The 22,125-nt window shown below is 39.0% G+C and overlaps 1 protein-coding gene across 11 annotated transcripts in view; it reads left to right on the top strand.

Moving 5' to 3' along the window:
• Positions 1–22,125, top strand: part of PAM (peptidylglycine alpha-amidating monooxygenase) — a 265,501-nt gene that overhangs the window by 149,336 nt on the left and 94,040 nt on the right. For all 11 annotated transcript variants that reach the window (XM_014466930.2, XM_023749648.1, XM_023749643.1 and 8 more), the window contains one exon: positions 11,699–11,786. In XM_014466930.2, the coding sequence (XP_014322416.1) occupies positions 11,699–11,786 (88 nt within the window). The remainder of the gene's footprint in view (positions 1–11,698; positions 11,787–22,125) is intronic.

The following is a 22,125-nucleotide window of genomic DNA, read 5'->3' as shown; positions in this document are numbered from 1 at the left end:
GAAGGAGGGAGGGAGGAAAGGAGGAAGGGAGGGAGTGGAGGGAGGAAGGGAGGAAGGGAGGGAGGGAGGGAAGAAGGAAGGAAGGAAGGAAGGAAGGAAGGAAGGAAGGAAGGAAGGAAGGAAGGAAGGAAGGAAGGAAAGAAGGAAGGAGAGAAGGAGAGAAGGAGAGAAGGAGGGATGGTGGGAGGACGGAAGGAATGTTGTTCTTGTTGTCTGTATTATGAATAAGAGGACTTGGAAATGACAAGCCCTTTCCTAACTGGATCTTCAAATCAAATAGGAAAATGACAAAGCGCCATCTGTTTTCATCTAGGTTCTTTTAATTTAGACCTGCCTTATGGCAGACTCTTAACTGTTTAGGAAAGAGGTGTGATTGGCAAATTATTCATGGATTTGTTTTTTCCTTCTACTTCACTTTTCTGGTTTGAATTGTTGGTTTTGGAGAGAAAGTGATGATAATGAGAGTTGTACTTCGGTCCCTTGAAACTAATCTTCCAGTGGGCTGTCTGAAGCAGCTATTATTTGGATTGTACAATGTGTACAGTAGCCTTGGAGCCAGCTGAGGATGAATTTCCATGAGGTGCTCCTAACAGGAATATGCACTGTAGACCTGTAAGGCCAGAGCAATGTGCCTTTATTTTTCCCCCACATACGTTGGTGGTCATCACAACAGAAAATACACCTATAACAAACACTCTAAACAGAATTTCCTCCATGGTTAATAGCTAAAGATGAAAATTAGACCTTGGGAAGTTGACAGAAGTTGACCATTGCCTGATTGCTGTTATTCTGTATAATAATTAAACATCATCAAGAAAAAAGTTAGGACAGTGTTCCCAGATCCTGAACTTTAACTCTAGAGACAGAAAAGTGATTTAGATTCCTAATTGCAGTATGCTGAGCAACACCAAATGTGATTTTAGGTATAACTAATTAAAATGTCAATATTAAAAATCTCCTCATTTCATAGCCACATGTTTGGCAGTCTATGAAAAAATAATAATCTATAATAATAAAAGTGTAATATGCTAATTAGACCTGGCAGCAGAACGACCTTCTGGACGTCCTTCCAGACGACCTTCCAGACAAAGCCGAAGCTGCGAGGGCCGAGGCAGCCGCTGCGGCTGTGAGGTCCAAGTCCCTTGCACGAATTTCGTGCATCAGGCCTCTAGTTACTCATAAAAAGAATTTTACATGAAGGTTTTATCCTTACTAATTTTATGTTTTCTCTGTGCAAGTTCAGAGATAGTCTTGCTTCCTCCTGTTTCACACTTGCTTTGAACGAAGGCCACTCTGCACATCTGTATTAACATGAAGGTCATGTTTCACAATAGGACCACAGGTCTCACATTAATACTGGTTACTGGTTTGTTTCTGGAGGTTAGTGGTGGTACATGATTTCAGAGCTGGGGACTATAAGGACTATAAATATATATCCTGGAATATGTTATTGCTCTCTTAATATAAATGTGTTTGCTTTTACATAATTTAAAATTGAAAAGTACAAGTGAATATATTCAGTCAAGAAAAATATTCACAGGAGACACATAAAGGGCTATTGTAGAACCAGGGTACTAAACATTTCTGCATTTTCTCAGGCAACTCTCTTCTAAGATTAAACTGTTCCCAGTTCTAAGGTCCTTAAAGGATCTTATACGATTAATAAGTCATTTTAGTATTTCTTCTCTTTATGGCTGGGAGGGTTGTATGAATATTAAAGATTTTGTCCCTCTTTCTAGACAGTTGTTTCATTTTCAATGAGTCCTTTAATGTACGACCCTCAGGTGATTTGTGATTACCATTATTTGCATAATCCAACAACCACAGAAATTTAGGTGGAGGCACCTAAAATAGAAAACCAAAGAGAAGTACCACAAATTAAGGGATTAAGTTAAAGGAAGTGTTGCATATATTATCTCATTAATTCTTAGGATGACCCTGAAGTTAGTCCCATTTCAGAGTTAGAGAAACAGAGACAGGAACATCAGCGTTCTTGATTTAGTTTGGTGTTAGGACAATAGTTTGTATGGAATCTGTGTTCATCTAATCAGCCCACCACCAGCCCTTGTTTACCGATAGCCTGCCAGACACCGTATTTTTAAGCCATTTTCCGAAGAGGAAACAGAGTCAGAGAGGTTAAGGAACATGCCCACGCTTTTTGCTTGCTACCCTACGTGTTTGCCATTTAAATCCTAACAGATTTGGGTGTGAGGAGAGTGGTACAGGGAAGAAAGAAAAGAAGTTATCAAGTGGATAGATGGAACTGAAATACAGTAACAGCACATCTCTGCCTTCCTCACATCAAATACAATTATTCTTTCATTCCCTTACCTTCACCCCCTACTGGGAACACTATGGTCAACTTTGCCCACAAGTAAGTAAAACTCATTAAAGAAATGAGAACCATCTTATGAAATAAAACCCAATACACATGAAATCTTAAAGATTTGCAAAAGGAAAAGGGCTTGCATGTTTAGATTGTATGTTGGGAGAGTGGTCATACATAACTTTTCCCGACTCCCAAAGTGAAAGTTTGGTAGTGGTAACCAAGGCTTTTTCATGAATGAAGCCTTTTTGTGGGTTGTCCTAAATTCTAGGTTGCAGGGTGCCTTATCATTGGAAATGAAGACTTGTAAAGACCTATAATACTTTGTTTATTCATTTCTTAAGTCACTTTTATCACTTTATACCTTCTGCTTTTATTATCTATGCCTTTAAAATTTTTGAATGCTAGCAGGACATGTGCCACAGGGTGTGTAGGGATTCAGTAATTGTTTGCTTAATACACGAGTGAACACTGAAAAAGTGTTTTGTTTGGCCATTTTCTAAGGCAACATATCGAATAGTAGCTAATTTACCTTTTTGCCTTAAATTATATTCTTGTTTGAATGTAAAGAAATATGTATTTTTTAAGAAAAGCCACTTGTTCATAAATTCTGCTGTGTGCCAGTTAACGGGGATGTGAGGTGTGACACAAATTCAAGGAAACCCCAGCCTGGCAGAATTCTGGAAGGCATGACTACACATGTCAGAACATATGAAAAGGACTTTCTCCTTTTGCTTTTCAGATTTCTGGGCGGGAAAATCACAAAAGGAAGAGTACAATTCAGATTGCTTATTAACACTAAAACAGTCTCTTGATGGTGTTAAAAACCAAAGTTACATTTGAGAAAAATCATAAATTGGGCTTTATGCTTGGGTGACTAATTAGGTAATTCATTATATCTACACTAATAAAAGAGAAATATGCAAATTGACCGTACCTTCACAACACCCACCAGCCAATCAGGGGTGAGTATGCAAATTAACCCAGCAAAGATGGTGGGTTAATTTGCATATGCAGGTGACAAGCGCCAGGAGTGGGGCGGGATGCTTGTGTTGTTGCCATGGTTACAACACAGGCGTTCTGCACCGCCCCAGCCGCTCAGGGCCTCTGGGCAGCGTGGGAAGGCCGAAAGGTGGCTCTGGCCAGAGCAAAGGCGGTGCCGGGCAGCTAGGAGAAGAAAGGCCCATTCTTTTTTTTTTTTATTGCTAAAAGTATTACAAAGGGTATTACATATGTGAAGGAAGGCCCATTCTTGCACGAATCTTCATGCATCCGGCCTCTAGTATAAACATACTTCTTAATTTTGGGAAAACACCATCACAGTTGTCATGGAACTTATATGTGCATTGCCTTCATATATACATATGAGCATACACAGTATTTGATGTGTTCATTTGTCTGTGTTGAATTATTAAGTATGAATTAAAGTGGGTGTTTGATGAAATACTAGAATAAAGATAAGTATAATTTGTATATTTTGAACAAAATCATAGCTCTCCCTAAAGCATTGCTTTTGTTTATTGTTTCACTAAAAAATTCCAGAATTGGATGGGTGAAGGTCTGATAAAATCTGCATTTGACCACTGAACTGTGAGGCTGTCTAAAAGGTGTTTTACAGACACTCAGAGGAATTGGCTCTGACAGCAGCCCATTCAGCCAAGAAATTTGACTGTCATCGTCATCCACTTGCTTTCCTTCACATGGATGACCAGTAAATAAATGTGTCTTTTCCTTAGTGAATGATGGCAGGTCCCTATCTATCAAAATGCACTATACAAATGAGATAGAAGCCATGGAATGTAGAAACAGATGAAATCAATCTAATGATTTGTTGCTTTTTGTTTTCTTGGGTTCCTCTCTTGAATGTAGAACAATTTCTGTTGCAGAATTGCACAGTTATACTTGAATATTTCCACATGTGGCCTTTCTTAAACAAAGCACACGTTAAGATGCTGAGATACTTCAAAACCTGCAGGGACAACTACATAGTGTGACTATAAAGATCAAGTACATAGTGTGACTATAAAGCTCAAATATCCACATTTTATGGCTTTGACAGCAGTAAATAAAAGTGTGTGTGTGTGTGTGTGTGTGTGTGTGTGTGTGTGTGTGAGAGAGTGTGAGTGTAACTCCCCATCCCCATGTCACCTTTTTGCTTCCACCTAGGATTTTCCTCAACATGAATAATGTAGTCTCTGTCTCCCACATGACCATTGGGTACCTTCCAGCAGGCACCTTAGGAAGCTGTTCTAGTTCCATAGTGAAAGCTCCGTGGAGAGAGCTGAGATAGCACTAATAAGATACTCTATACTAGGGTCTCTGATGAATAGACAAAACCTAATTTGCTTGGTCATATCATGAAGGAGAAGCTGCTTCGATGGACCTTGTTTCAAAGTATTTCTTAAATGTCCTCTATCCTTAGGTCACCCAAATGCCCATGTTTCCAACATGACCCTCAACAAAACTCAGGGTTTTCTCAAGTAATAAAAAGGGGAGGGGAGAGAAGTAGGAATTTTATTGTATTTTATATAGCTGAGATTTAGGAAAGTTTTTAATTAGATACATCTAGAGATTATCAAAACAGAACTGATGGATGTTAACTAGACTTATTCTGGTGATGATTTTACAATATATACAAATATCAAATAATGATGATGTACACCTAAAACAATTATAATGTTATATGTCAAATATATATATAGCTATACTAATAAAGAGCTTATATGCTAATGGTTGATACGCCGAAATGGTAACGACCAGGTCATTAGCATATTAGCTGGGGTGTTGCTCCAGAGTCAGTGCGGAAGCGGGGAGGTGCCCAGAGGAGGCAGGAACATCCCTTGCTGGGGAGAGCACGGGTGAGAGCCCATAGAGCCCCCCTCACCAGTCCTTCACCACCCACCGCTCACACTCTGAGTGACCCGCAGCCCACCTGCCAAGGGAAGGAGCACAGCGCAGCAGGCAGGAGGCTTCCACACTCTCCTCTGGCGCCATGATGGGGCGGAGCCTCCACGTTGCTCTGGAGATGGGGCAGAAGCGGGGAGGCAGGACCAGCCCGAGGCGACTGGAGGGACCGAGGGCGGGGCTTGAAGTGGCCAGAGAAGGCCAGAGGGTTTGGGGGCTGGGCCAGGTGCGCTGGAGCTCTGCGTGGACAGGTTTGGGTGTCAAGGCAGGGTGGCGGGTTTGTGGGCGCCGTGCGATTCCAGTCGCGCGCTGGGCTCCTAGTATATAGGACATAGTTGTTTTAATGCAATAATATCAAAATGCCACCATTTCCCACCCCCAGTAAAATGGTCAATTCAGAAATCCCGGGTTTGAATCAGAATTGCTGTGTAAATGTCCTTCAGTGGTGAGGGTTTGTGGTGCTTTGACAGTCATGCTGAAGTAGCCCATTCAGCTATTTCATGGGGGAAGGGAGGCAACTTCTCTAAAGATCAGTATGAATTTTTCTAGTCAGAGAAAATTTCCTGAGAGAGATAGGCAAGATGTGATCTGGATCGGGGAAGGTCTGCAGAAGGGAGGAGAATATTCCAGCGGCCAATGGTATGAGCAGTGAAGGAGTACGCCAGACACAAGTGTGAGCCTCACTCCTTACTAGCTGCATGGCCGAGGACAAGTTACTGGGCCTCTCTCTCAGGCTCATTTGTGGGAGGGAAAAGAGACCGCTCCTGTGGTGGTTGTGAGAAGTAAATGAGCTTGGCGTCGGGTAAGCCCTCAGTAAATGTTAGTGATTCTGGCCGTTAAGTGAGATGGGCTGCCTGATGTGAGTGCGAATGCAGGTTGGCAGCGGTCATGTTAGAAACGTGGTGGGCTAGCAGACAGGTGCAATATCACGCGTGACCTGGAAAGGCAAGAGGGAGGATATGGATTCAGTTCTGGAGGAAATTAATAGGGGACTGTGATAGGAGTGACATCACAAAAACTGAGCTTAATGGAGCTTCTGCTGTTTTATCTTTCATAGCCTGACTGATAGTGTATTTATTGATTATTTCCTTGGTTCTGGCAAATGCCAAGAAGTTCAGTTTTAAAAGGTATATCATCTAGAAGTTTTATTCTTTTTGTGCTAAAATTCCTTTTTTTAAAAAAACTAGGAATTCTATTTTATTTTTTATTATTATTTTAATCATTATTGTTGAAAGTATTGCATAGGTCCTCCTTTTCCCCCCATTAACCTCTTCCAGCCCACTCCTGTCCTCCTCCCCCTCATGGGCTAAAATTTCTTTATTTGCAAGTAAGGGTTATTTTATTGCATTTTTAATTTGTGTTCAATTTATAGACTTGCTCGGGTATCTTATTTCTTGGATAATTTGGCAACAGTAGCTTAAAGTCCTTGTAAACCACGTTAAGGATGCTTTCTGAATTGTGTATTATTGTCCATGCTAGTGAGAGTTAATGACAGTTTCTCTATTAAATTTTCTGATTAAAATGTTCAAGCAAAAGGTCTTTCTGCTTGTGTAGAACTGCTTTATGGGCACACGGGGAGCTGGTAGAAGATAATATAATCTGCCATTGCCGGGGGTTTTAACATGCTGCCCAATGGGCAGTATTGCTGTGAGCTTTACATTTTTCTGAACCTTTTGGCTCAACTGCAAGGCGATGCACATTAAAGCTGATCGTATCCTACACTTAAGTTACAATTTAGAGCATTATCTTCAGTTCCTATGAATGGTTTTTGAAGTATAATCTTTATTTTTTTGGAAATAAAGACATTTTTATGTGAGTGATACTAAAATTTGGAGGCCTGCCTGTAATTTTTTTCATTATGACAATTTCTTCACATTATTGTTTCTTAAACCTTACACCTCTCTATTCTCTCAATATTGAAACAATTCTAAAGGATCAACTAACCTTTACCTTCAGAAACATTTTTTATATATTTATTTTGAAAGAAACCTTATTTTTACTATTTGTCCTATGCACATAAAAGAGCAAGGCAGTCCAAGTTAACTAAGATGAATGAACTGAATTCTTAGTATGCTCACACTATGCAATATATTCAGGCACTAAAAATGGTGATTGTAGTCGGAGTCCCCTGTTATTCATCTGTGAAACTTTTCAAAGGTACACTTGCCTGTAATGACCTCGGGAGACTTGAATGAAATATTGATGAAGGAAGGGGCAGGGCTGACCTCGCATTGACGCTGGGCACCTGTATTTTGAACAAGGTACGATTGCTGCACAAAACCAAGGGAAAAGTGCTATTGATGGAAATTGTTTAGAAACATGGAAAAATATCCACAGTATGCAAAATAAACTTTTTATTGTGTATACTATGTTCCCCACTTGGAGGAAAAAAGAAATAGAGTTAACAACAATTATCTCTAATGCTAAATCACACAGCAATTCTAGAATGCCTAAGTTCTGGAGATCCAAACTTGCATCTGCAAACCAGTTCCTTTTTATTCCATAGGTTAATTATCAAAGCCTATAGCAGCAGTTCTCAACCTGTGGATCGCGACCCCTTTGGGGGTCGAACGACCCTTTCACAGGGGTCCCCTAAGACCATCGGAAAACACATATATAATTACATATTGTTTTTGTGATTAATCACTATGCTTTAATTATGTTCAATTTATAACAATGAAAATACATCCTGCATATCAGATATTTACATTAAGATTCATAACAGTAGCAAAATTACAGTTATGAAGTAGCGACGAAAATAATTTTATGGTTGGGGGTCACCACAACATGAGGAACTGTATGAAAGGGTCGTGGCATTAGGAAGGTTGAGAACCACTGGCCTATGGTATTCCCCTACTGCGTATCATTAGCTAAAGAGGGTGTTCCACATTATCAGCGGTAATTTAGGATTGGTTATATGTACATGGATATCTCCTTAATCGCTCATTCCTCCACTTGGCTATATGTGTTCTTCAAAGTCTTTCCACGTCCTGGGTCTGGAAGATATGTCAAATGTTGACATGCAGATCCGGATATCTTCTTGGAAAGGAAAACTAGAAAGCCAAGAGTTAAATGGAATTCTGTCTTAGTTCACATTCTTAGTGTATTTTATGGCCCTGATGGTAGTCTGATGTTAGCTAAAAGAGGCCATAAATCCCCAACAACCTCATACAGTTACAACAAATTTTGCTTAGAACTCCAGAAAATAGACCCAGTTATCTCTTTGCTCAATATGTCGCCCACACACACACTTTCAAGTCTTTCATTTCAGATGGCATTATCCTTTGAGAAATCTTTCAACCTGTGCACGGTGTGTCATCATATTTCCTTTAATTAATATGCATGAGTCACTATTTCTGGAGTTTTCGTCCTTCAGGAGAATTTGGGTCCCAGGACTTAGTCACACTTATTTGCCTATAAAATTTTCCCTGATCTTCTGCCTCAGGCAATCTGAACTGTGAACAGCCACTGAGATTGAAGTACTATTTCCACTTAAACAACTGTCATCTTATTATTGAGTTAGAAGAGTCGGTGGCACATTTAATCTCATCAGATATAGCATCCCCTTGCATGCTCACCAGGCTGTGTTAATGCCTGTTTGTCACCATCCCTAGGCTGCCTTTGTTTATTCTGCCTGTCAGAATCACACACTTAAGTGCAGTTGTTTTCATTATTAGCTTCTAGTGCTCTTCCCCTTGGATCCTTTACTTCTTTGGTGTATGATGGGAGAAAAAGAAAGAAGAGGGGATTTCTTTTAAGGTGTGCTTTTAAAATATCTTTCCATATTCTGTCTTGTGTAGTGTTGAAAGCTCTAGCCTACTCAGTGGTCCTCACTGTTGTTGACGAAGGGTGGGGTCTGGATTTGCTCAGCCAGACATAATACATAGGAATGGAGAAACCCAGGAAATGAACCTGTCAGCCAGCCTTTTCCCAGTTGACCCCTGCGATGAAATTGTCCCAGTCCTGCTTTATTTTATGTATCTACTGTTTGTTTTAGATTTACATTTTGATATGACATTCTTTTTGCTGGAGGTATTTTTCAATTGCAATAAATTGTATTTTGAGCTGTAACAATGCAAATACGTCAATATACTCTTCCGTTAGGATATGAAAACGTTGGTTGGGTTCGTGTTTTCACTCTGTACTAATAATTTACTTAGCATTTAAATTAGATCTTGAGATTTTGAAAGGATGTATGAGTCAGTGAGAGTGTTTATGAAAGGGAACTCTGAGGAATTTTCTTTTCCTACCACTTAAAGATATTGATCTGTTTCCATGGGGGAGGAAGAACTGTCCTCTACTCTCAGTGATCTAATAATTAAATAGACATGAGACAGATCAACAAGAGAAAATGACCATATTTAATTACATATGTAGAGTCAGAGACCCTATATAGGTTTGTAGACAGAAAGGAAATATGGGTATATAAGACGTCTGAGCTATGGATGAGGTAATGCAGCTTGGGGTTTCAGAAGGTAATTGCAGGGAGACCACATGCTCAGCAGTTGTTAGTTTGCCCTGCCATATATAAAGGTAGAAAGTCATTTATGATAATGACTCTCTTCGTGGGCCTAATTTAAATTGATCTAGACAGTTAAGGGAGGGGGGCAGAAATTTCTTTGAGCCTGCAGGGTCTCAGTTGCCTTTAGCTCAAAGTAATCCCCATACCACTGAGGCACATCCTATATAATAAAAGGGTAATTTGCAAATCAACCGAATGGTGGAACGACTGGTCGCTATGGTGCACACTGACCACCAGGGGGCAGACGCTCAATGCAGGAGCTGCCCCCAGCCCACAGGCTCCAATTGCCCACTGGCGAACAGGGAACTGGGGGGTGGGTGGCACTGGGGAGTAGGACCAGCTGCCAGCAGCCAGGGAAGATGGCCCTGATCGCAGGCCAGGCCTAGGGACCGTACCTGAGCACAAGTTTTGTGTGCCAGGCCTCTAGTACCAAAATAAAAAGACAGAGACAAAAAGCCTACCTCAGGACTTTTTCAGTTTTCCTTCTGCCAGGGATGATCCCGAGAGGATTATGGGAGAGAGGAAGCAGAGCCTGCCCTCAGCTTGAGAGTTTGTGGAGATAGAATCCCTCTTCTTTCTGTTTCTCTTGCTAACAAACTAAGGCTTGGTAACAATATGATTTTCTATGGTTTGTGAACCGTTGTAACTGCCAATTGATTCTTTCCTTCCAAATATCTTCTTTAATCTCCTAGGCTTACTGTGTTCTTTTGTAATAGAAAACAAAGCCTCAGGTTATATGAAGTCCATATTCCAGCCTTCTCCTGTTAGTTTTTTAAATGGTGCTATAAAAATCTCACGATGTGTGGTGTGTTTTTTTTTTAGACTTTAAATTCTTCTTTCCTGTACAATAAATGAAAGGCTTTTTATTTTCCCTGAAAGTTGTAAATCAAGTTGTCTTCTAGTAGGTTTCTGATCAACCACATTTTGCAAGTCATGGTGCTATAGTAGAACATTTTTCATTTTATAAATATGCATGTCTCAGATACATATTTTAGCAGCAAAGGATGCTTTATTAATTTTATCAACCAGACAAAAAGAGCTAAAAGATACAGTTTTACACATACCTGAGAATTAAGATCATTTGAGGCTATTTAGCATTTTTCTTTGTAAAGGTGACTTGTAAACTGCCCCATAAGACAGCAGTTTGAATGCAGACTAAAGGAGATGAGCCAAACCCAAATCAGGAAAGAGAGCTTGTGCTCAATATTGACCATCCATAATAGTATACTCAGCTTTGATTTCTTTCTTTGCTTTTCCTCTGAACTGATTTTTGTTTATTTTAATGTCTTTCAACCACTATTATTAGGAGAAAAAGAGAAAGGACATTGAGTAAGTTTCAGTATCCCTTTAACAAGTGCACAGCGCTCATCCTGGACAGTCATTTGTGTATTTTTTATAAAGATATATTTTCCACTTTTCTAGTAAATTGTTTCTCCAGATCATATCCTAGTGACTTCTGTAATTTTAAGATGGTAATAAGCTTGTACTGCATTATGACTCCTTTTGCTCAGGTTTGACCCCTCACTGTGGTTTCTGTTTCATGCGTGTGGTGCTGTGTGTTTTATGGCATTCAGTATTCTGCTGATATCTGGACAAAATATATTGTAAATCCATAGCCTGGAGCTTTCATTTATACCCACATAATGCTCTCATCACTTTAAAAGGGGCCTTCCATTTAAAAGTGTATGTGGGTGTATGTGTAGTTTCAACCTACTAACTCATTATTTTCTTTTTGTTAGGTAATAGTTTACTATCGTACTAAATTAAATGATCAAATCGTGCTCATCTTAAGGAATAAGACAATTAATACAGTCAGGGCATTCTATCCTAAGAGCATCAAAACACCTTTGTTATACAGCTGGTTGAACTGTTGAATAGTCTCTTGTGACATTTGTACAAGGAAGTGTAACTTGTATTCATATTCATGTATTATTTTCTCTTAACAGTTGACTTCAAACCTCGTGCCAGCATGGATACTGTCCATCATATGTTACTTTTTGGATGCAACATGCCTTCGTCCACTGGAAGTTACTGGTAAGGAATAATGGACTTATAGTAGAAAGGGGTGTAGAAAATGTGTGTGTTTAATAAGTACAGAGTGCATCTGTGCAAGTATTCTACAATTGATTAATAAATAGGCAGAATATTTTCTTTTTACAAAAGACCTTTGTTTTTTTGCATCAAGTCATTCTCATGTTTTGCTTACCATAGTTATTTCCTCTGCTCTGGAGCACATCCGTCGGTCTTTGACGTTGACTTAATAAAGATATGTCTGTTGTCACAGAGAGTGTGTGTCAAGATGCATGCAGCTTGAAAAGAAAGACTAAAAATTTAGATAATGGATACTCTGGTGTTTTGTTTTGTTTTTAAGTGCGTGAATACATCACCCTGGCTATATTCATTGGCACTTTTTGATCCCAGACACCAGGCTAGGTGATCTGTGTACACGATTTCATTTTACCCTAACATCTCTGCAAAGCAGGTATTATTACCCTCCCTTTACAGACAAGGAGCTGGGAGCTCAGAGACTCAGCAACCTGCTCAAGGTAACATAGCCAGTTAGTGTCAGACCAGGATTGAACCCTAGGTTGTCTGGTTCCAAATCCAGTTACTTCTATTTCACCACACTGTGTCTTATTTATTCAAGTAACTGTTGGCAGTTTTAGAATTTATTTTAATCACTGTGGTGAGCCTTAATACCAAGTCATGAACAATCAATAAACATCTATTAGATGCTTGTTATATGTCAGAACTGCAGCAGATGCTGTGGGAGGTTCTAAGATAAATAGATATGTTTTCTACCCCCAGAAGCTTACAGCATAATTATGGCTTGAGAGCTTCCCTTTCATTTTGTTCTTTGGTAGTAAGAAGATCAGTGAACTTTGAAAATAGCTGTGCATTTTAAGCCTCACATTTTGCACCAATTGTCAGAATCTGGTTACATATTTAACAGTGCAGAATGACTAGTGTGTCTTCCTTAGCATTGGGAAGGGGTCTGTTTTGTGGTCCTGTTTCTGCATGATCACGTAGGTTGATAGGCCTTTCTCTGCACATCCTAGTATGCATTAGGCTGATTCAAGGCATGCAGCAACTGCTTTCTAGTCATTTTTATAATAAACAATTGTTATATGTATTTGGAACTGTTAAAAGCACAGGGCAATTAGTAGAAATCTCCATGGACCAAGTAACATGAAAGCATTTGTTAATAGGCTTGAGTATTCAATGAAAGGGGCATATCACATAGGAACCTCTCTCACGTGACTGAGTTTATGCAAAAATGGAGTCAGCAAATCCCAGTTAATACCCTTTGATATCAACATTCCAGTTTTTCTCTCCAGTAGATTTTTGTAAATAAAATTTTGGAATTAAAAGATTATTCTCTGACAGCATTTCTGAATCTGATTTAACAAATTACATCCTTTGATTTTTATGTTTTTTAAAAAATTTTTTTCCTGAAATTAGCAAAATTTACCTTTGGATTCAAATGATTAAAAATAGCTAGAAGGGATGTGTGGACTTGAAAAATCTGCTTTAGCTTCACCCTGATTGAAGAGAATGAGTGAAAAAGTAAAATGTCACTTACATGTTGTTATGGTTCTGATTATTAAGGAAAAATATATAAAATGAACTAAGCCTAGCTCAGTGTTCTCATGTTAAGGGAATATCAGAGCAAACACATTATTTTGGCTATTTTAAAGTATTTATTCATATTCTTTAATATACTATTTTGATATTAAGTACATCCAAAGGAGTTCTAAGTTGAGGAAAGAGAACCCAAAGCAAATTGTGAATGAAAGTGAAAACAGTAATTTTGAGTAATGTAAATGCTACACACATACTATTTTGCTAAAATTATTACTGGCAAGGCAGCATAGTAGAAAGAAAGAGTAATGAACTCACTGGCTGGATTCCCTGGGCATGTTACCTGTCCTATGTGGGTTGGCCCTGGTTTTTCATTTTATCAAGATACTCTCACTAGACCAGGGGTCCTCAAACTTTTTAAACAGGGGGCCAGTTCACTGTCCCTCAGACCGTTGGAGGGCCGGACTGTATTTTTTAAAAAAAACTATGAACAAATTCCTATGCACACTGCACATATCTTATTTTGAAGTAATAAAAACAAAACAGGAACAAATACAATATTTATATTTGCATGTGGCCCGCGGGCCGTAGTTTGAGGACCCCTGCACTAGACCATTTATCTACAAAATTCCATAGTTCTGTGCATATAAGTTGTGTGCAAATGCTGAGTCAGGTTGAAAGGCATCATTATTGGGAGTTGGAGATGTGTGCAGTGGTTGAATCACCTCAAGCAGGCAGCCTACTGCCTTTTGCCATGGGGTTGCATCATTAAGTAATTAGAATTCTTAATGACATTATATCCATAGCATTTTAAATAGATTTTAAAAATCTGTCTGGCAGCCCATATTTCCACTTAATCAATAGGCTTGTTATAATTGACTTTGTAACTATAAAACAAGGACAGTAATCGATGCTGTTATTCATCTCCTTTTAACCTAGCCCAAAGTGTTCATCTGACATTTAAAAGTAGGATATATACGTTGTCTGTTCAATATGAAAACTGGGAGATATGCATTAAGTAAAACTGTTTCTGGTGACTGACTTCCGCAACCCAGCCATACTCTGCATTGAAAGATGGGATAGACGTTTTTATCCCCCCTAATATTAGCAACATTCATTGGTCTTTAAAGAATTAGAGCTCTCGGGATATTTTATGGGATGAACTTTTCAATTGCTTCACAAGTATATCCTCGGTTCCCGACCCCCAACGCCACACAGGCTCAGCCCTGGAACAGACAGCGGATGTTTTCCAGCTGCTTAGCCTCTTATCTGTCCCACATGAATTATAATACCAGCACCAAAATCTATCACTGTCCGAAGCCCTGCATTATTTATCTGAAATATCTAAGTTGTGGAATTTATCACACTCATTTTACAGATGCAAATCTAATTTTCAGTTGCTCTAAGATACAGACAGTACTTAACAGATTTCCAAATTTCACCTATATTTTTTGGTCATTATAACTATAATGGTTTTTGATGCTTCAGAATATCAGAAACCTATTCACACTCTAGAGAAATCTTTATGGAAAAATAAGGATGCCCTAGTGAAAGAAGGAAAAGCTAATATTGGGATATTTTAACACCAAAACATCAAGCTAGGATTTCCTCTCTTCACTGTTGGTTAGATAAGGTTTCCCTGTTTTCACTTGGCTGCTCTATTTTCATTGCCAGCAGGTTGGCAAATAGGTCTGTGTCTCTAATAAAGTAAAACATTTTCCCTGAAATTATGAAGTTATAATTCATCCCCTGTCTTCAAACAGCACTTTTAATATCGAGGCAAAGAGCTATTCTGATGATGTTTCACCGCTACAGTGCCCTCCTTTGCTCTTTGTAATTGCCTCTTTCTACTGTTCATTAAAATATATTTACAGTTATATTAAGTTTACGTGAAAATAGTAGACACAGCATGAAGCAGTTTTCATTATGTAGTCATTTTAATTCTAAAGTTTTTTTTCCTCTGCATATATTCGTCTTTTGTGTCTCATTCCAAATTAGCAGCTCACACTGGTAATGTGTCTAGTTAATTATATGCATGTGCATTTAAATTGCACACATTGATGTGAACCTTTTAATATACTGTAGGGTGGTCCCTTTATGGTTAGAGTGGGCCCAGTGCTCAATTCCGAATTTACATATCTCTCGAGGATGCAAATCAGGACCAGCTGGTGGAAAAGCAGCAGCTCTGCTGGCCCATGTAAAGAAGGCAAGAGTGCCTGTCAGATGCACCCCACACACCTTCTTTCTCAGGCTCTTATTAGAAACAACTAAAACATCTTGGGACCAATGGAAAGTAATAGCACCAGGCTTGGAGCAAGCATAGCTATCGCATGACTTGTTGGACTTTATTTGAGCTTGCAGACTTCATTGAAAGCAGAGCATTCCAAGTTCCTCAGATTTGCTGGCTACATAGGAGCCATAGGTGAGCAGATGCTCTTTGGGGCTTTTTAGGGTTAGTCCAGGAAATGAGGTGGTGAAAACTGAGTCATTTAGATATAAAAATGTTATTACCGCTCGCCACTAAAAAAATAGCAAATTTTAGGAAATCTTGGAAAGTTAAATATTGCATTTATCTATTTTATGAAAACTTTCTCCACTTTTTTTTTACTCTTACAATAAAATTTTAAAAATAAATGGTTAACTACAAAGAGTCCCAGGATTTGAAAAGCGTGGTATTTTCTTCATACAAATTGCTTTGGCATGTGGGGTAATCCTGGAGTACTGGCTTTTTGTAGTGTGAGATCCTACAGGCTTGTGTACCTCTATTCTGCTGAGTACAGCACTTAAGGCTTAAAGCAATTTATGACTGTCCACCCAGGATTGTGTTCATAATACTCCATGATTAAAGTAAACAGGCCTCTTATGTATCCTGTTTTGTACTTTGGCGTGATCTTCTATGCAGAGCTAAAATTATATTTAGTCATAGCAGTTAATATTTGATTTGAAAACTATTCCTAATGACGCTTATCACGACCAACTACTCTTTATAAATGAAATATGGCTCCTATACGTTGTTTGATCTTTTTTGAGAAGAAGAATCCCAGCTGATTAAATGAGGCTGTTCCTAGCTGTTCTAACTTGGAATCATTCTCCAGCTAAAGCAGTAGTACTTTACCATCCTATGAAGCTTTAGCTTAAACCCCTTTCCATTGCTTCTATTTATTAACCACCTGCTGTGTCTTTTTAAATGCCACTATCTCCACAGGGTTATAGATGCTGATGAAGGGAAAGAGAAAATAGCTAAAACATATACGTAAATATATATAGAGAGAAGCATGTATGTGAAACACCCTGCTTGGTTACTCATTTAAATGACTCTTTTGTCAGTTGATGTTATTAAAACTTCCTTGCTTCCCTCATGATGACAATGATCCTTTGGTTGAATATGATATTTGCTGCCTGTATGCACCCACTCTGTATCCCGCTACCTGTCATCTGTACACTATGCAGTAAGATTCACATTGTGCCTTCTGCAATCCCCTCTTATTTTCTTCCATAACAAACTTCTAAAGTTAAATATACATAACATCCTTGTCAGTATAAAACAGAAATAATGTAGTTTCCAAAATCTACCCTTTTCCTTGTTCTAAACACTGTAAAGTGTGTCTTTGAGTATAGTAGCAGAGTTTAGACATACATTTTTCTAGACTAAAATTAATTGTACTCATTTCCTTATTCTACTTTAATATTATAATATATTGATATTATATTGCATATCAGGAGAGTATAAAAGATCATTACAATACATTTGGCATCTTGTTCTAACTTCTAGTCACCAGTGATCATATTTCTTGGCTAATTTTTAGGTGCCTGGATTAGAGGTGTTGATAAGAGTTTCTTAGCAACGACTAATTCCTAGTAGACTAGTGTCAACTTTAAGAAAATAGAATGTCATGGATGTAACCATTTTGACAGTTTCAATAGAAACAAACATTACATAATTTTGAACATTTTTTTTTGCCTCAGAAGACTAGTATTTATGTTAAACAAAATAGTAATATTATAGCACAGTACTCTTATATGTAACGTTTAACATAGATTATAGCACAGTACTCTTATATGTAACATTTAACATAGAACCAGAACTTCAAAAGCAGAACATCTTTGGTTCAAATCTCAGTTCTACTACTTGATAGTTGTAATAAATATTACTCATATTATTTAACCTGTATTGGGCTGCTTCCTCATTTGTAAAATGGGGATATTAATCCTGCCTCGGTGGGCTATTATGAAGAGTAAGGGGATGTAAATAATGTGCTTGGCACAGTGCCTGGCACATAGAAGTACTGAATAAGTGGTAGTTATTATCCTTATTCATTTATTAATAAAATATTGATTAATAAAATATTGCACTATGTGCAAGCACTTTGTTAGGCACTGAGAGTCTGGCATGGACAAAACAGACACACTGCTCGTATGGACTTTATTGCTTCTCTAATCTCATGGCGGGTTATGGATATTGTGGCACTGTTTATCAGGCTGCTGCTTATACAGCAATGCTCTTGTTTAGCTTTCCCATCAAGTATCCTGATACTATGTTAATGGATACCCTTTGCATTGAAATTCACGTAGGGTTTGTCTGAATGGGAAATTATGTTCTGTGGTTTTCTAAAACAGTTAATGAAATTTGAATACGTGACTCACTGGATGCAATTTTGAAAGGTAAGGATATTCTCCATATGCCATTGATTTTATGTTGTGTTTCTTAAAGAAACGTTCTAACTTTGGATTCATTTTCCTGTGGTTCTGTTAGAGACTTAATGCATTAAAATTGGAAGAGAAGGCAGAGACTTATTAACTTGAGGGCCTGACAGTTTTATTTAAAAAAACTTTTTTAGCCAAAAGAAAAAATGAGTTATCATTTCTGATCTTCCCTGAGTAACCTTGGATTTTAAATAGCCTTTAACAGCTACAACCAGAGAGTACTTTTTAACAGTCAGTTGTGCTTTGTTTGGATAATGTAAAATGACAGGCTAGCACTTTTCAGTTCTTGGCATAGTCTAAAAATATTCATGCCATCTGAATGGTTTCCCCGTGGATTAGAGGTGAAGAGGTTCTACAGCAAAGGTTCAGGCATCCGGAATGGTTTTATTTTCAAATGTTAATTCTCATCATTTTTGCAGTGAATACTAGGAAACCACAAGGGAGCTATGTGAGTCTTTTCACAATTAATTGGCTTAATCTGGAGGAGCCTTTAGGAGAAGCTGCTGAAAGAATAAGGAGCCTGGTTGATGAGGCCTGAAATTACAACAGCCATTGATCAAGGGTTGGTTACATTGCTTCCTAACCTTCAGACTCTTAATAAGGAGAGTGCCCAGCCAGCGTGGCTCAGTAGTTGAGCGTCAGCCTACAAACCAGGAGGTCATGGGTCGAATCCCTGTCAGGGCACTTGCCCAGGTTGCTGGCTGGGGCGTACAGGAGGCAGCCAATCAATGATTCTCATCATTGATGTTTCCATCTCTCTCTCCCTCTTCCTTACTCTCAGAAATCAATAAAAATATATTAATTAATAAATAAATAAGGATAGTAAAAATTCTAATTTGGTTAAGACCCTTTTTGGAGAGCCAAAATACACAATATCCACTTTATCCTGTCATTCCTTTTATATGGATAAAATATGATGCTATTTTTATTTAAAATAGGAAATGGAAATCTGAAAATGAGAAGGTGTAGGGATTGAAGCCCAATGCTCTTGGCCACTCTCTCGTGTCGTCCACTATGGAATCCATTGCTCCCGGCCTCTTGTTTTTCCTCTTCCTTAGTCCTCTCACTCATTAGGTTTTAGGATTAGTTTCAATATCTCAGCTCCCTCCAGTGAATCATTCTTTACTCAGTCTTGAGTTCAGTGCATTCTTTAAAAAATCATAAAACAGGATTTTGAAAAGCAAACCAAAGTTTGCTTTTGAAGCTCTTCTTTTACCAGAACTGATAAGAGAATTAAATATAAAATCATCTCTTTTCGGATAAGTCAGAACTGATGTAGGATTTGGTTTTAGAAGTTGCATGCACAAATTGCAGTGTAGTGCAGATATGACAGTATTCATCAAAGCTTATCTTCATATAGTACCTTTCTCTGCCTGCAAGTCATTCTCACAAATTGAGACTGAAGGAAGCATGACAGCCAGAGGTTGGAATCGTGGCTCCACTGTGTGACCTTTGGCAATTACTGAACCTCTCTGAGCTTATTCTGCTGTAAAGTATAACCTATTTCCAATATTCTTGTGAGAATGGACGTAAGCTTGTTTGTACAAAATACCAGGCAAGCAGTAATTTGAATTTATTGTTATTTAATATTTTTGTTAAAACTTCTTAACTAAATTTTAAAAATAATTTTATACTTGACAGTGCAATAAAATTTAGGCCAATTCAATGCTTTAAGTATTTGTATATGAAAAGTTAAAATTGTACTTTGCAGTTAAGATCACCAAGCATTTCTTGAATATTTACTAAATGCCAGGCAGCGTTGTAAGTGTTGGGAGTGCAGGGTAAAAGGTATGACCCTAAACTTCAGTGTGCAGAGCCTGGTGGAGGAGGAGATAAAGATGTTGATTCGTAGGGTGAATGCTGTGGTTAACGAATGGGAGTTGGGTGGGGCAGGGGTCATAGGAGAAAGACGTAAGCGGAATCTTGAAGGAGAAGGTGAGAAGCACAAGTTTCTCAGGCAGGGAGCTGGGAAGGGGTTCTCCAGGCAAAGGAACAGAGGAGAAGAGAGGGATTAGACACTGGCAGCCACTTGGCACGACGAATAAGTTTTTATTTTTCCTGGAGCTATAACAAGGTCCCAGATCATGAAAGGCCTTATGCTACAATGTTTGGATTTTATTTTGATGTTATTTTGGGGAAGCATTTGAAAGATTTTGTGCCAGCGAGTGACATAACTAAGTATGTCACTGAGAAAAATTTACTACACCAGTTCTCTCGATTGTATTTCACTGTTTCGTTCTGGTTCTTACTAGTCACGCCCTGAATCGACTTCCATAGCAGAGGACATAATTATCTTGTTTAAACTAAGACTATCGTCACAGCGATGTTAGACACTGTACATTCATGGTCTTTGTTGAAAGCTATAAAAATTGTCACGCAGATCTTTAAATTTTAGTAGCTGACAGCAGTGAGACACACAGCTCATCACATCTGACAATCTCATTTTTAAGGCACTGTAGCCTGAGGCCAAGTGCTTTGGGCACTGTCCAGGACCCTCAGCCTTTTAGCACACTTGGCACCAGGACGTCAGGGACGTTGGCTCCAGTGCGTGTCTCACAGGGTAAGGTAATGATCCTTCACCATAAGTACATTGTTCTTGACATGAGCAGTAAGGAACCACCGGTTGATGTGCTTTATGTGGCACGTGACCCAGTTTCTTTCTGCAGCCTGACTTAGAGAAGCAAGAATAGTTGCTGTACATAACCTATGGGACCTCCTGGTTCCTGGCCCCTCACCCTTTCTGCAGACAGGTAACAGCTGTTTCTACTCACTGCCTATCTCACCCCATTTCTGTCCACAAGCAAGAATCAGGTTTGGCCCTAACTGGTTTGGCTCAGTGGATAGAGCGTCGGCCTGCGGACTGAAAGGTCCCAGGTTCGATTCCAGTTAAAGGCATGTACCTTGGTTGCGGGCACATCCCCAGTAGGGAGTGTGCAGGAGGTAGCTGATTGATGTTTCTCTCTCATCGATGTTTCTAACTCTCTATCTCCCTTCCTCTCTGTAAAAAAATCAATAAAATATATTTTTTTAAAAAAAGAATCAGGTTAGGAGTCCCTTCCTCTGAGTAGAAAACCAATGGTTTTCTTGATTGTGCCCTGGCTGTTTTCAGGTTTCTTGCCTTGGTTTCTAACCTCTGTAGGGAGTCACTAGGGTCCGCCCTTTCTTCCCCTCCAGGTCAGGGGCAGTACACATGTTCTTCTCTGTGAGCCAGCCTTCTGCCCAAGAAGCTGTGTTTGACCTTGTCCTTGATTGTCCTCAAATCTTTCAGATCTGCCTAAACTCCTGACTCTGACCCTGCTTGGTGCTAATTTCTTAAAACATAGGTTTTATAAAAGCAGCATAAGAATGTCACCTAATGGTGGTTTTGAACAAGCCCAATTCTATAACAGAACAAATTAAGAGACATAGTGTAACGGGGGTGGGGTTATGTGGTTTGGAGTCAGCTTCCCATTTATGGAATTGGATCTACCGATGAAGGTATCGGTGTGCTGGTTACTGAGCGAGGTATCTCACACACATCAGCATTGCAGCCCTTCCAGAGAGGTTTCCATGCAGCCGTCTCTGCTCATAGACCTGCTCAAGATACACAGCTCCTCAGGGAGGTTCTGAGGTTCACCTCCAGATGTCTTTCTGCCTGTGCTCCTTTCACCATCCAGCCCTGCCTCTCACAGTGATTCACCAGATAACGTGAATGTTTAGTTAAATAATGCATTACCCCGGTATTATGCTTTGAGGTTTATAAAGTGCTTTCATGTTCATCTCATCTGACTTGCTGAATAACTCTTGTGAGGTAAATGTAAATGTCTATTTTACAAGAGAGAAAACGGAGGCTCACTAAGATACAGTGATTTGCACAACATGAAACAACTTGTGACACCACCAATGTTCATAAACTTTAAAAAAGTCAAAGGGTTCTTGAACCCTTTAAGTGGGGTATGCTTGTATTGTTCACCCTAATGAGCGTAGGCACTGCGTACTGTTTGTTGCAACAGCCGAAGACTTATTGATAACATTGATCCCCAAAGGGGAAAGGTGTGACGTTCCTTTTAGCCCACTTCTAAATTTCCTCTGCATCAACTGTGGTTTA

This window comes from Myotis lucifugus, unplaced genomic scaffold (assembly GCF_000147115.1).
Source record: "Myotis lucifugus unplaced genomic scaffold, Myoluc2.0 scaffold_0, whole genome shotgun sequence".
Lineage (NCBI taxonomy): Eukaryota > Metazoa > Chordata > Mammalia > Chiroptera > Vespertilionidae > Myotis > Myotis lucifugus.
This window is presented reverse-complemented; position numbering and strand designations above follow the sequence as displayed.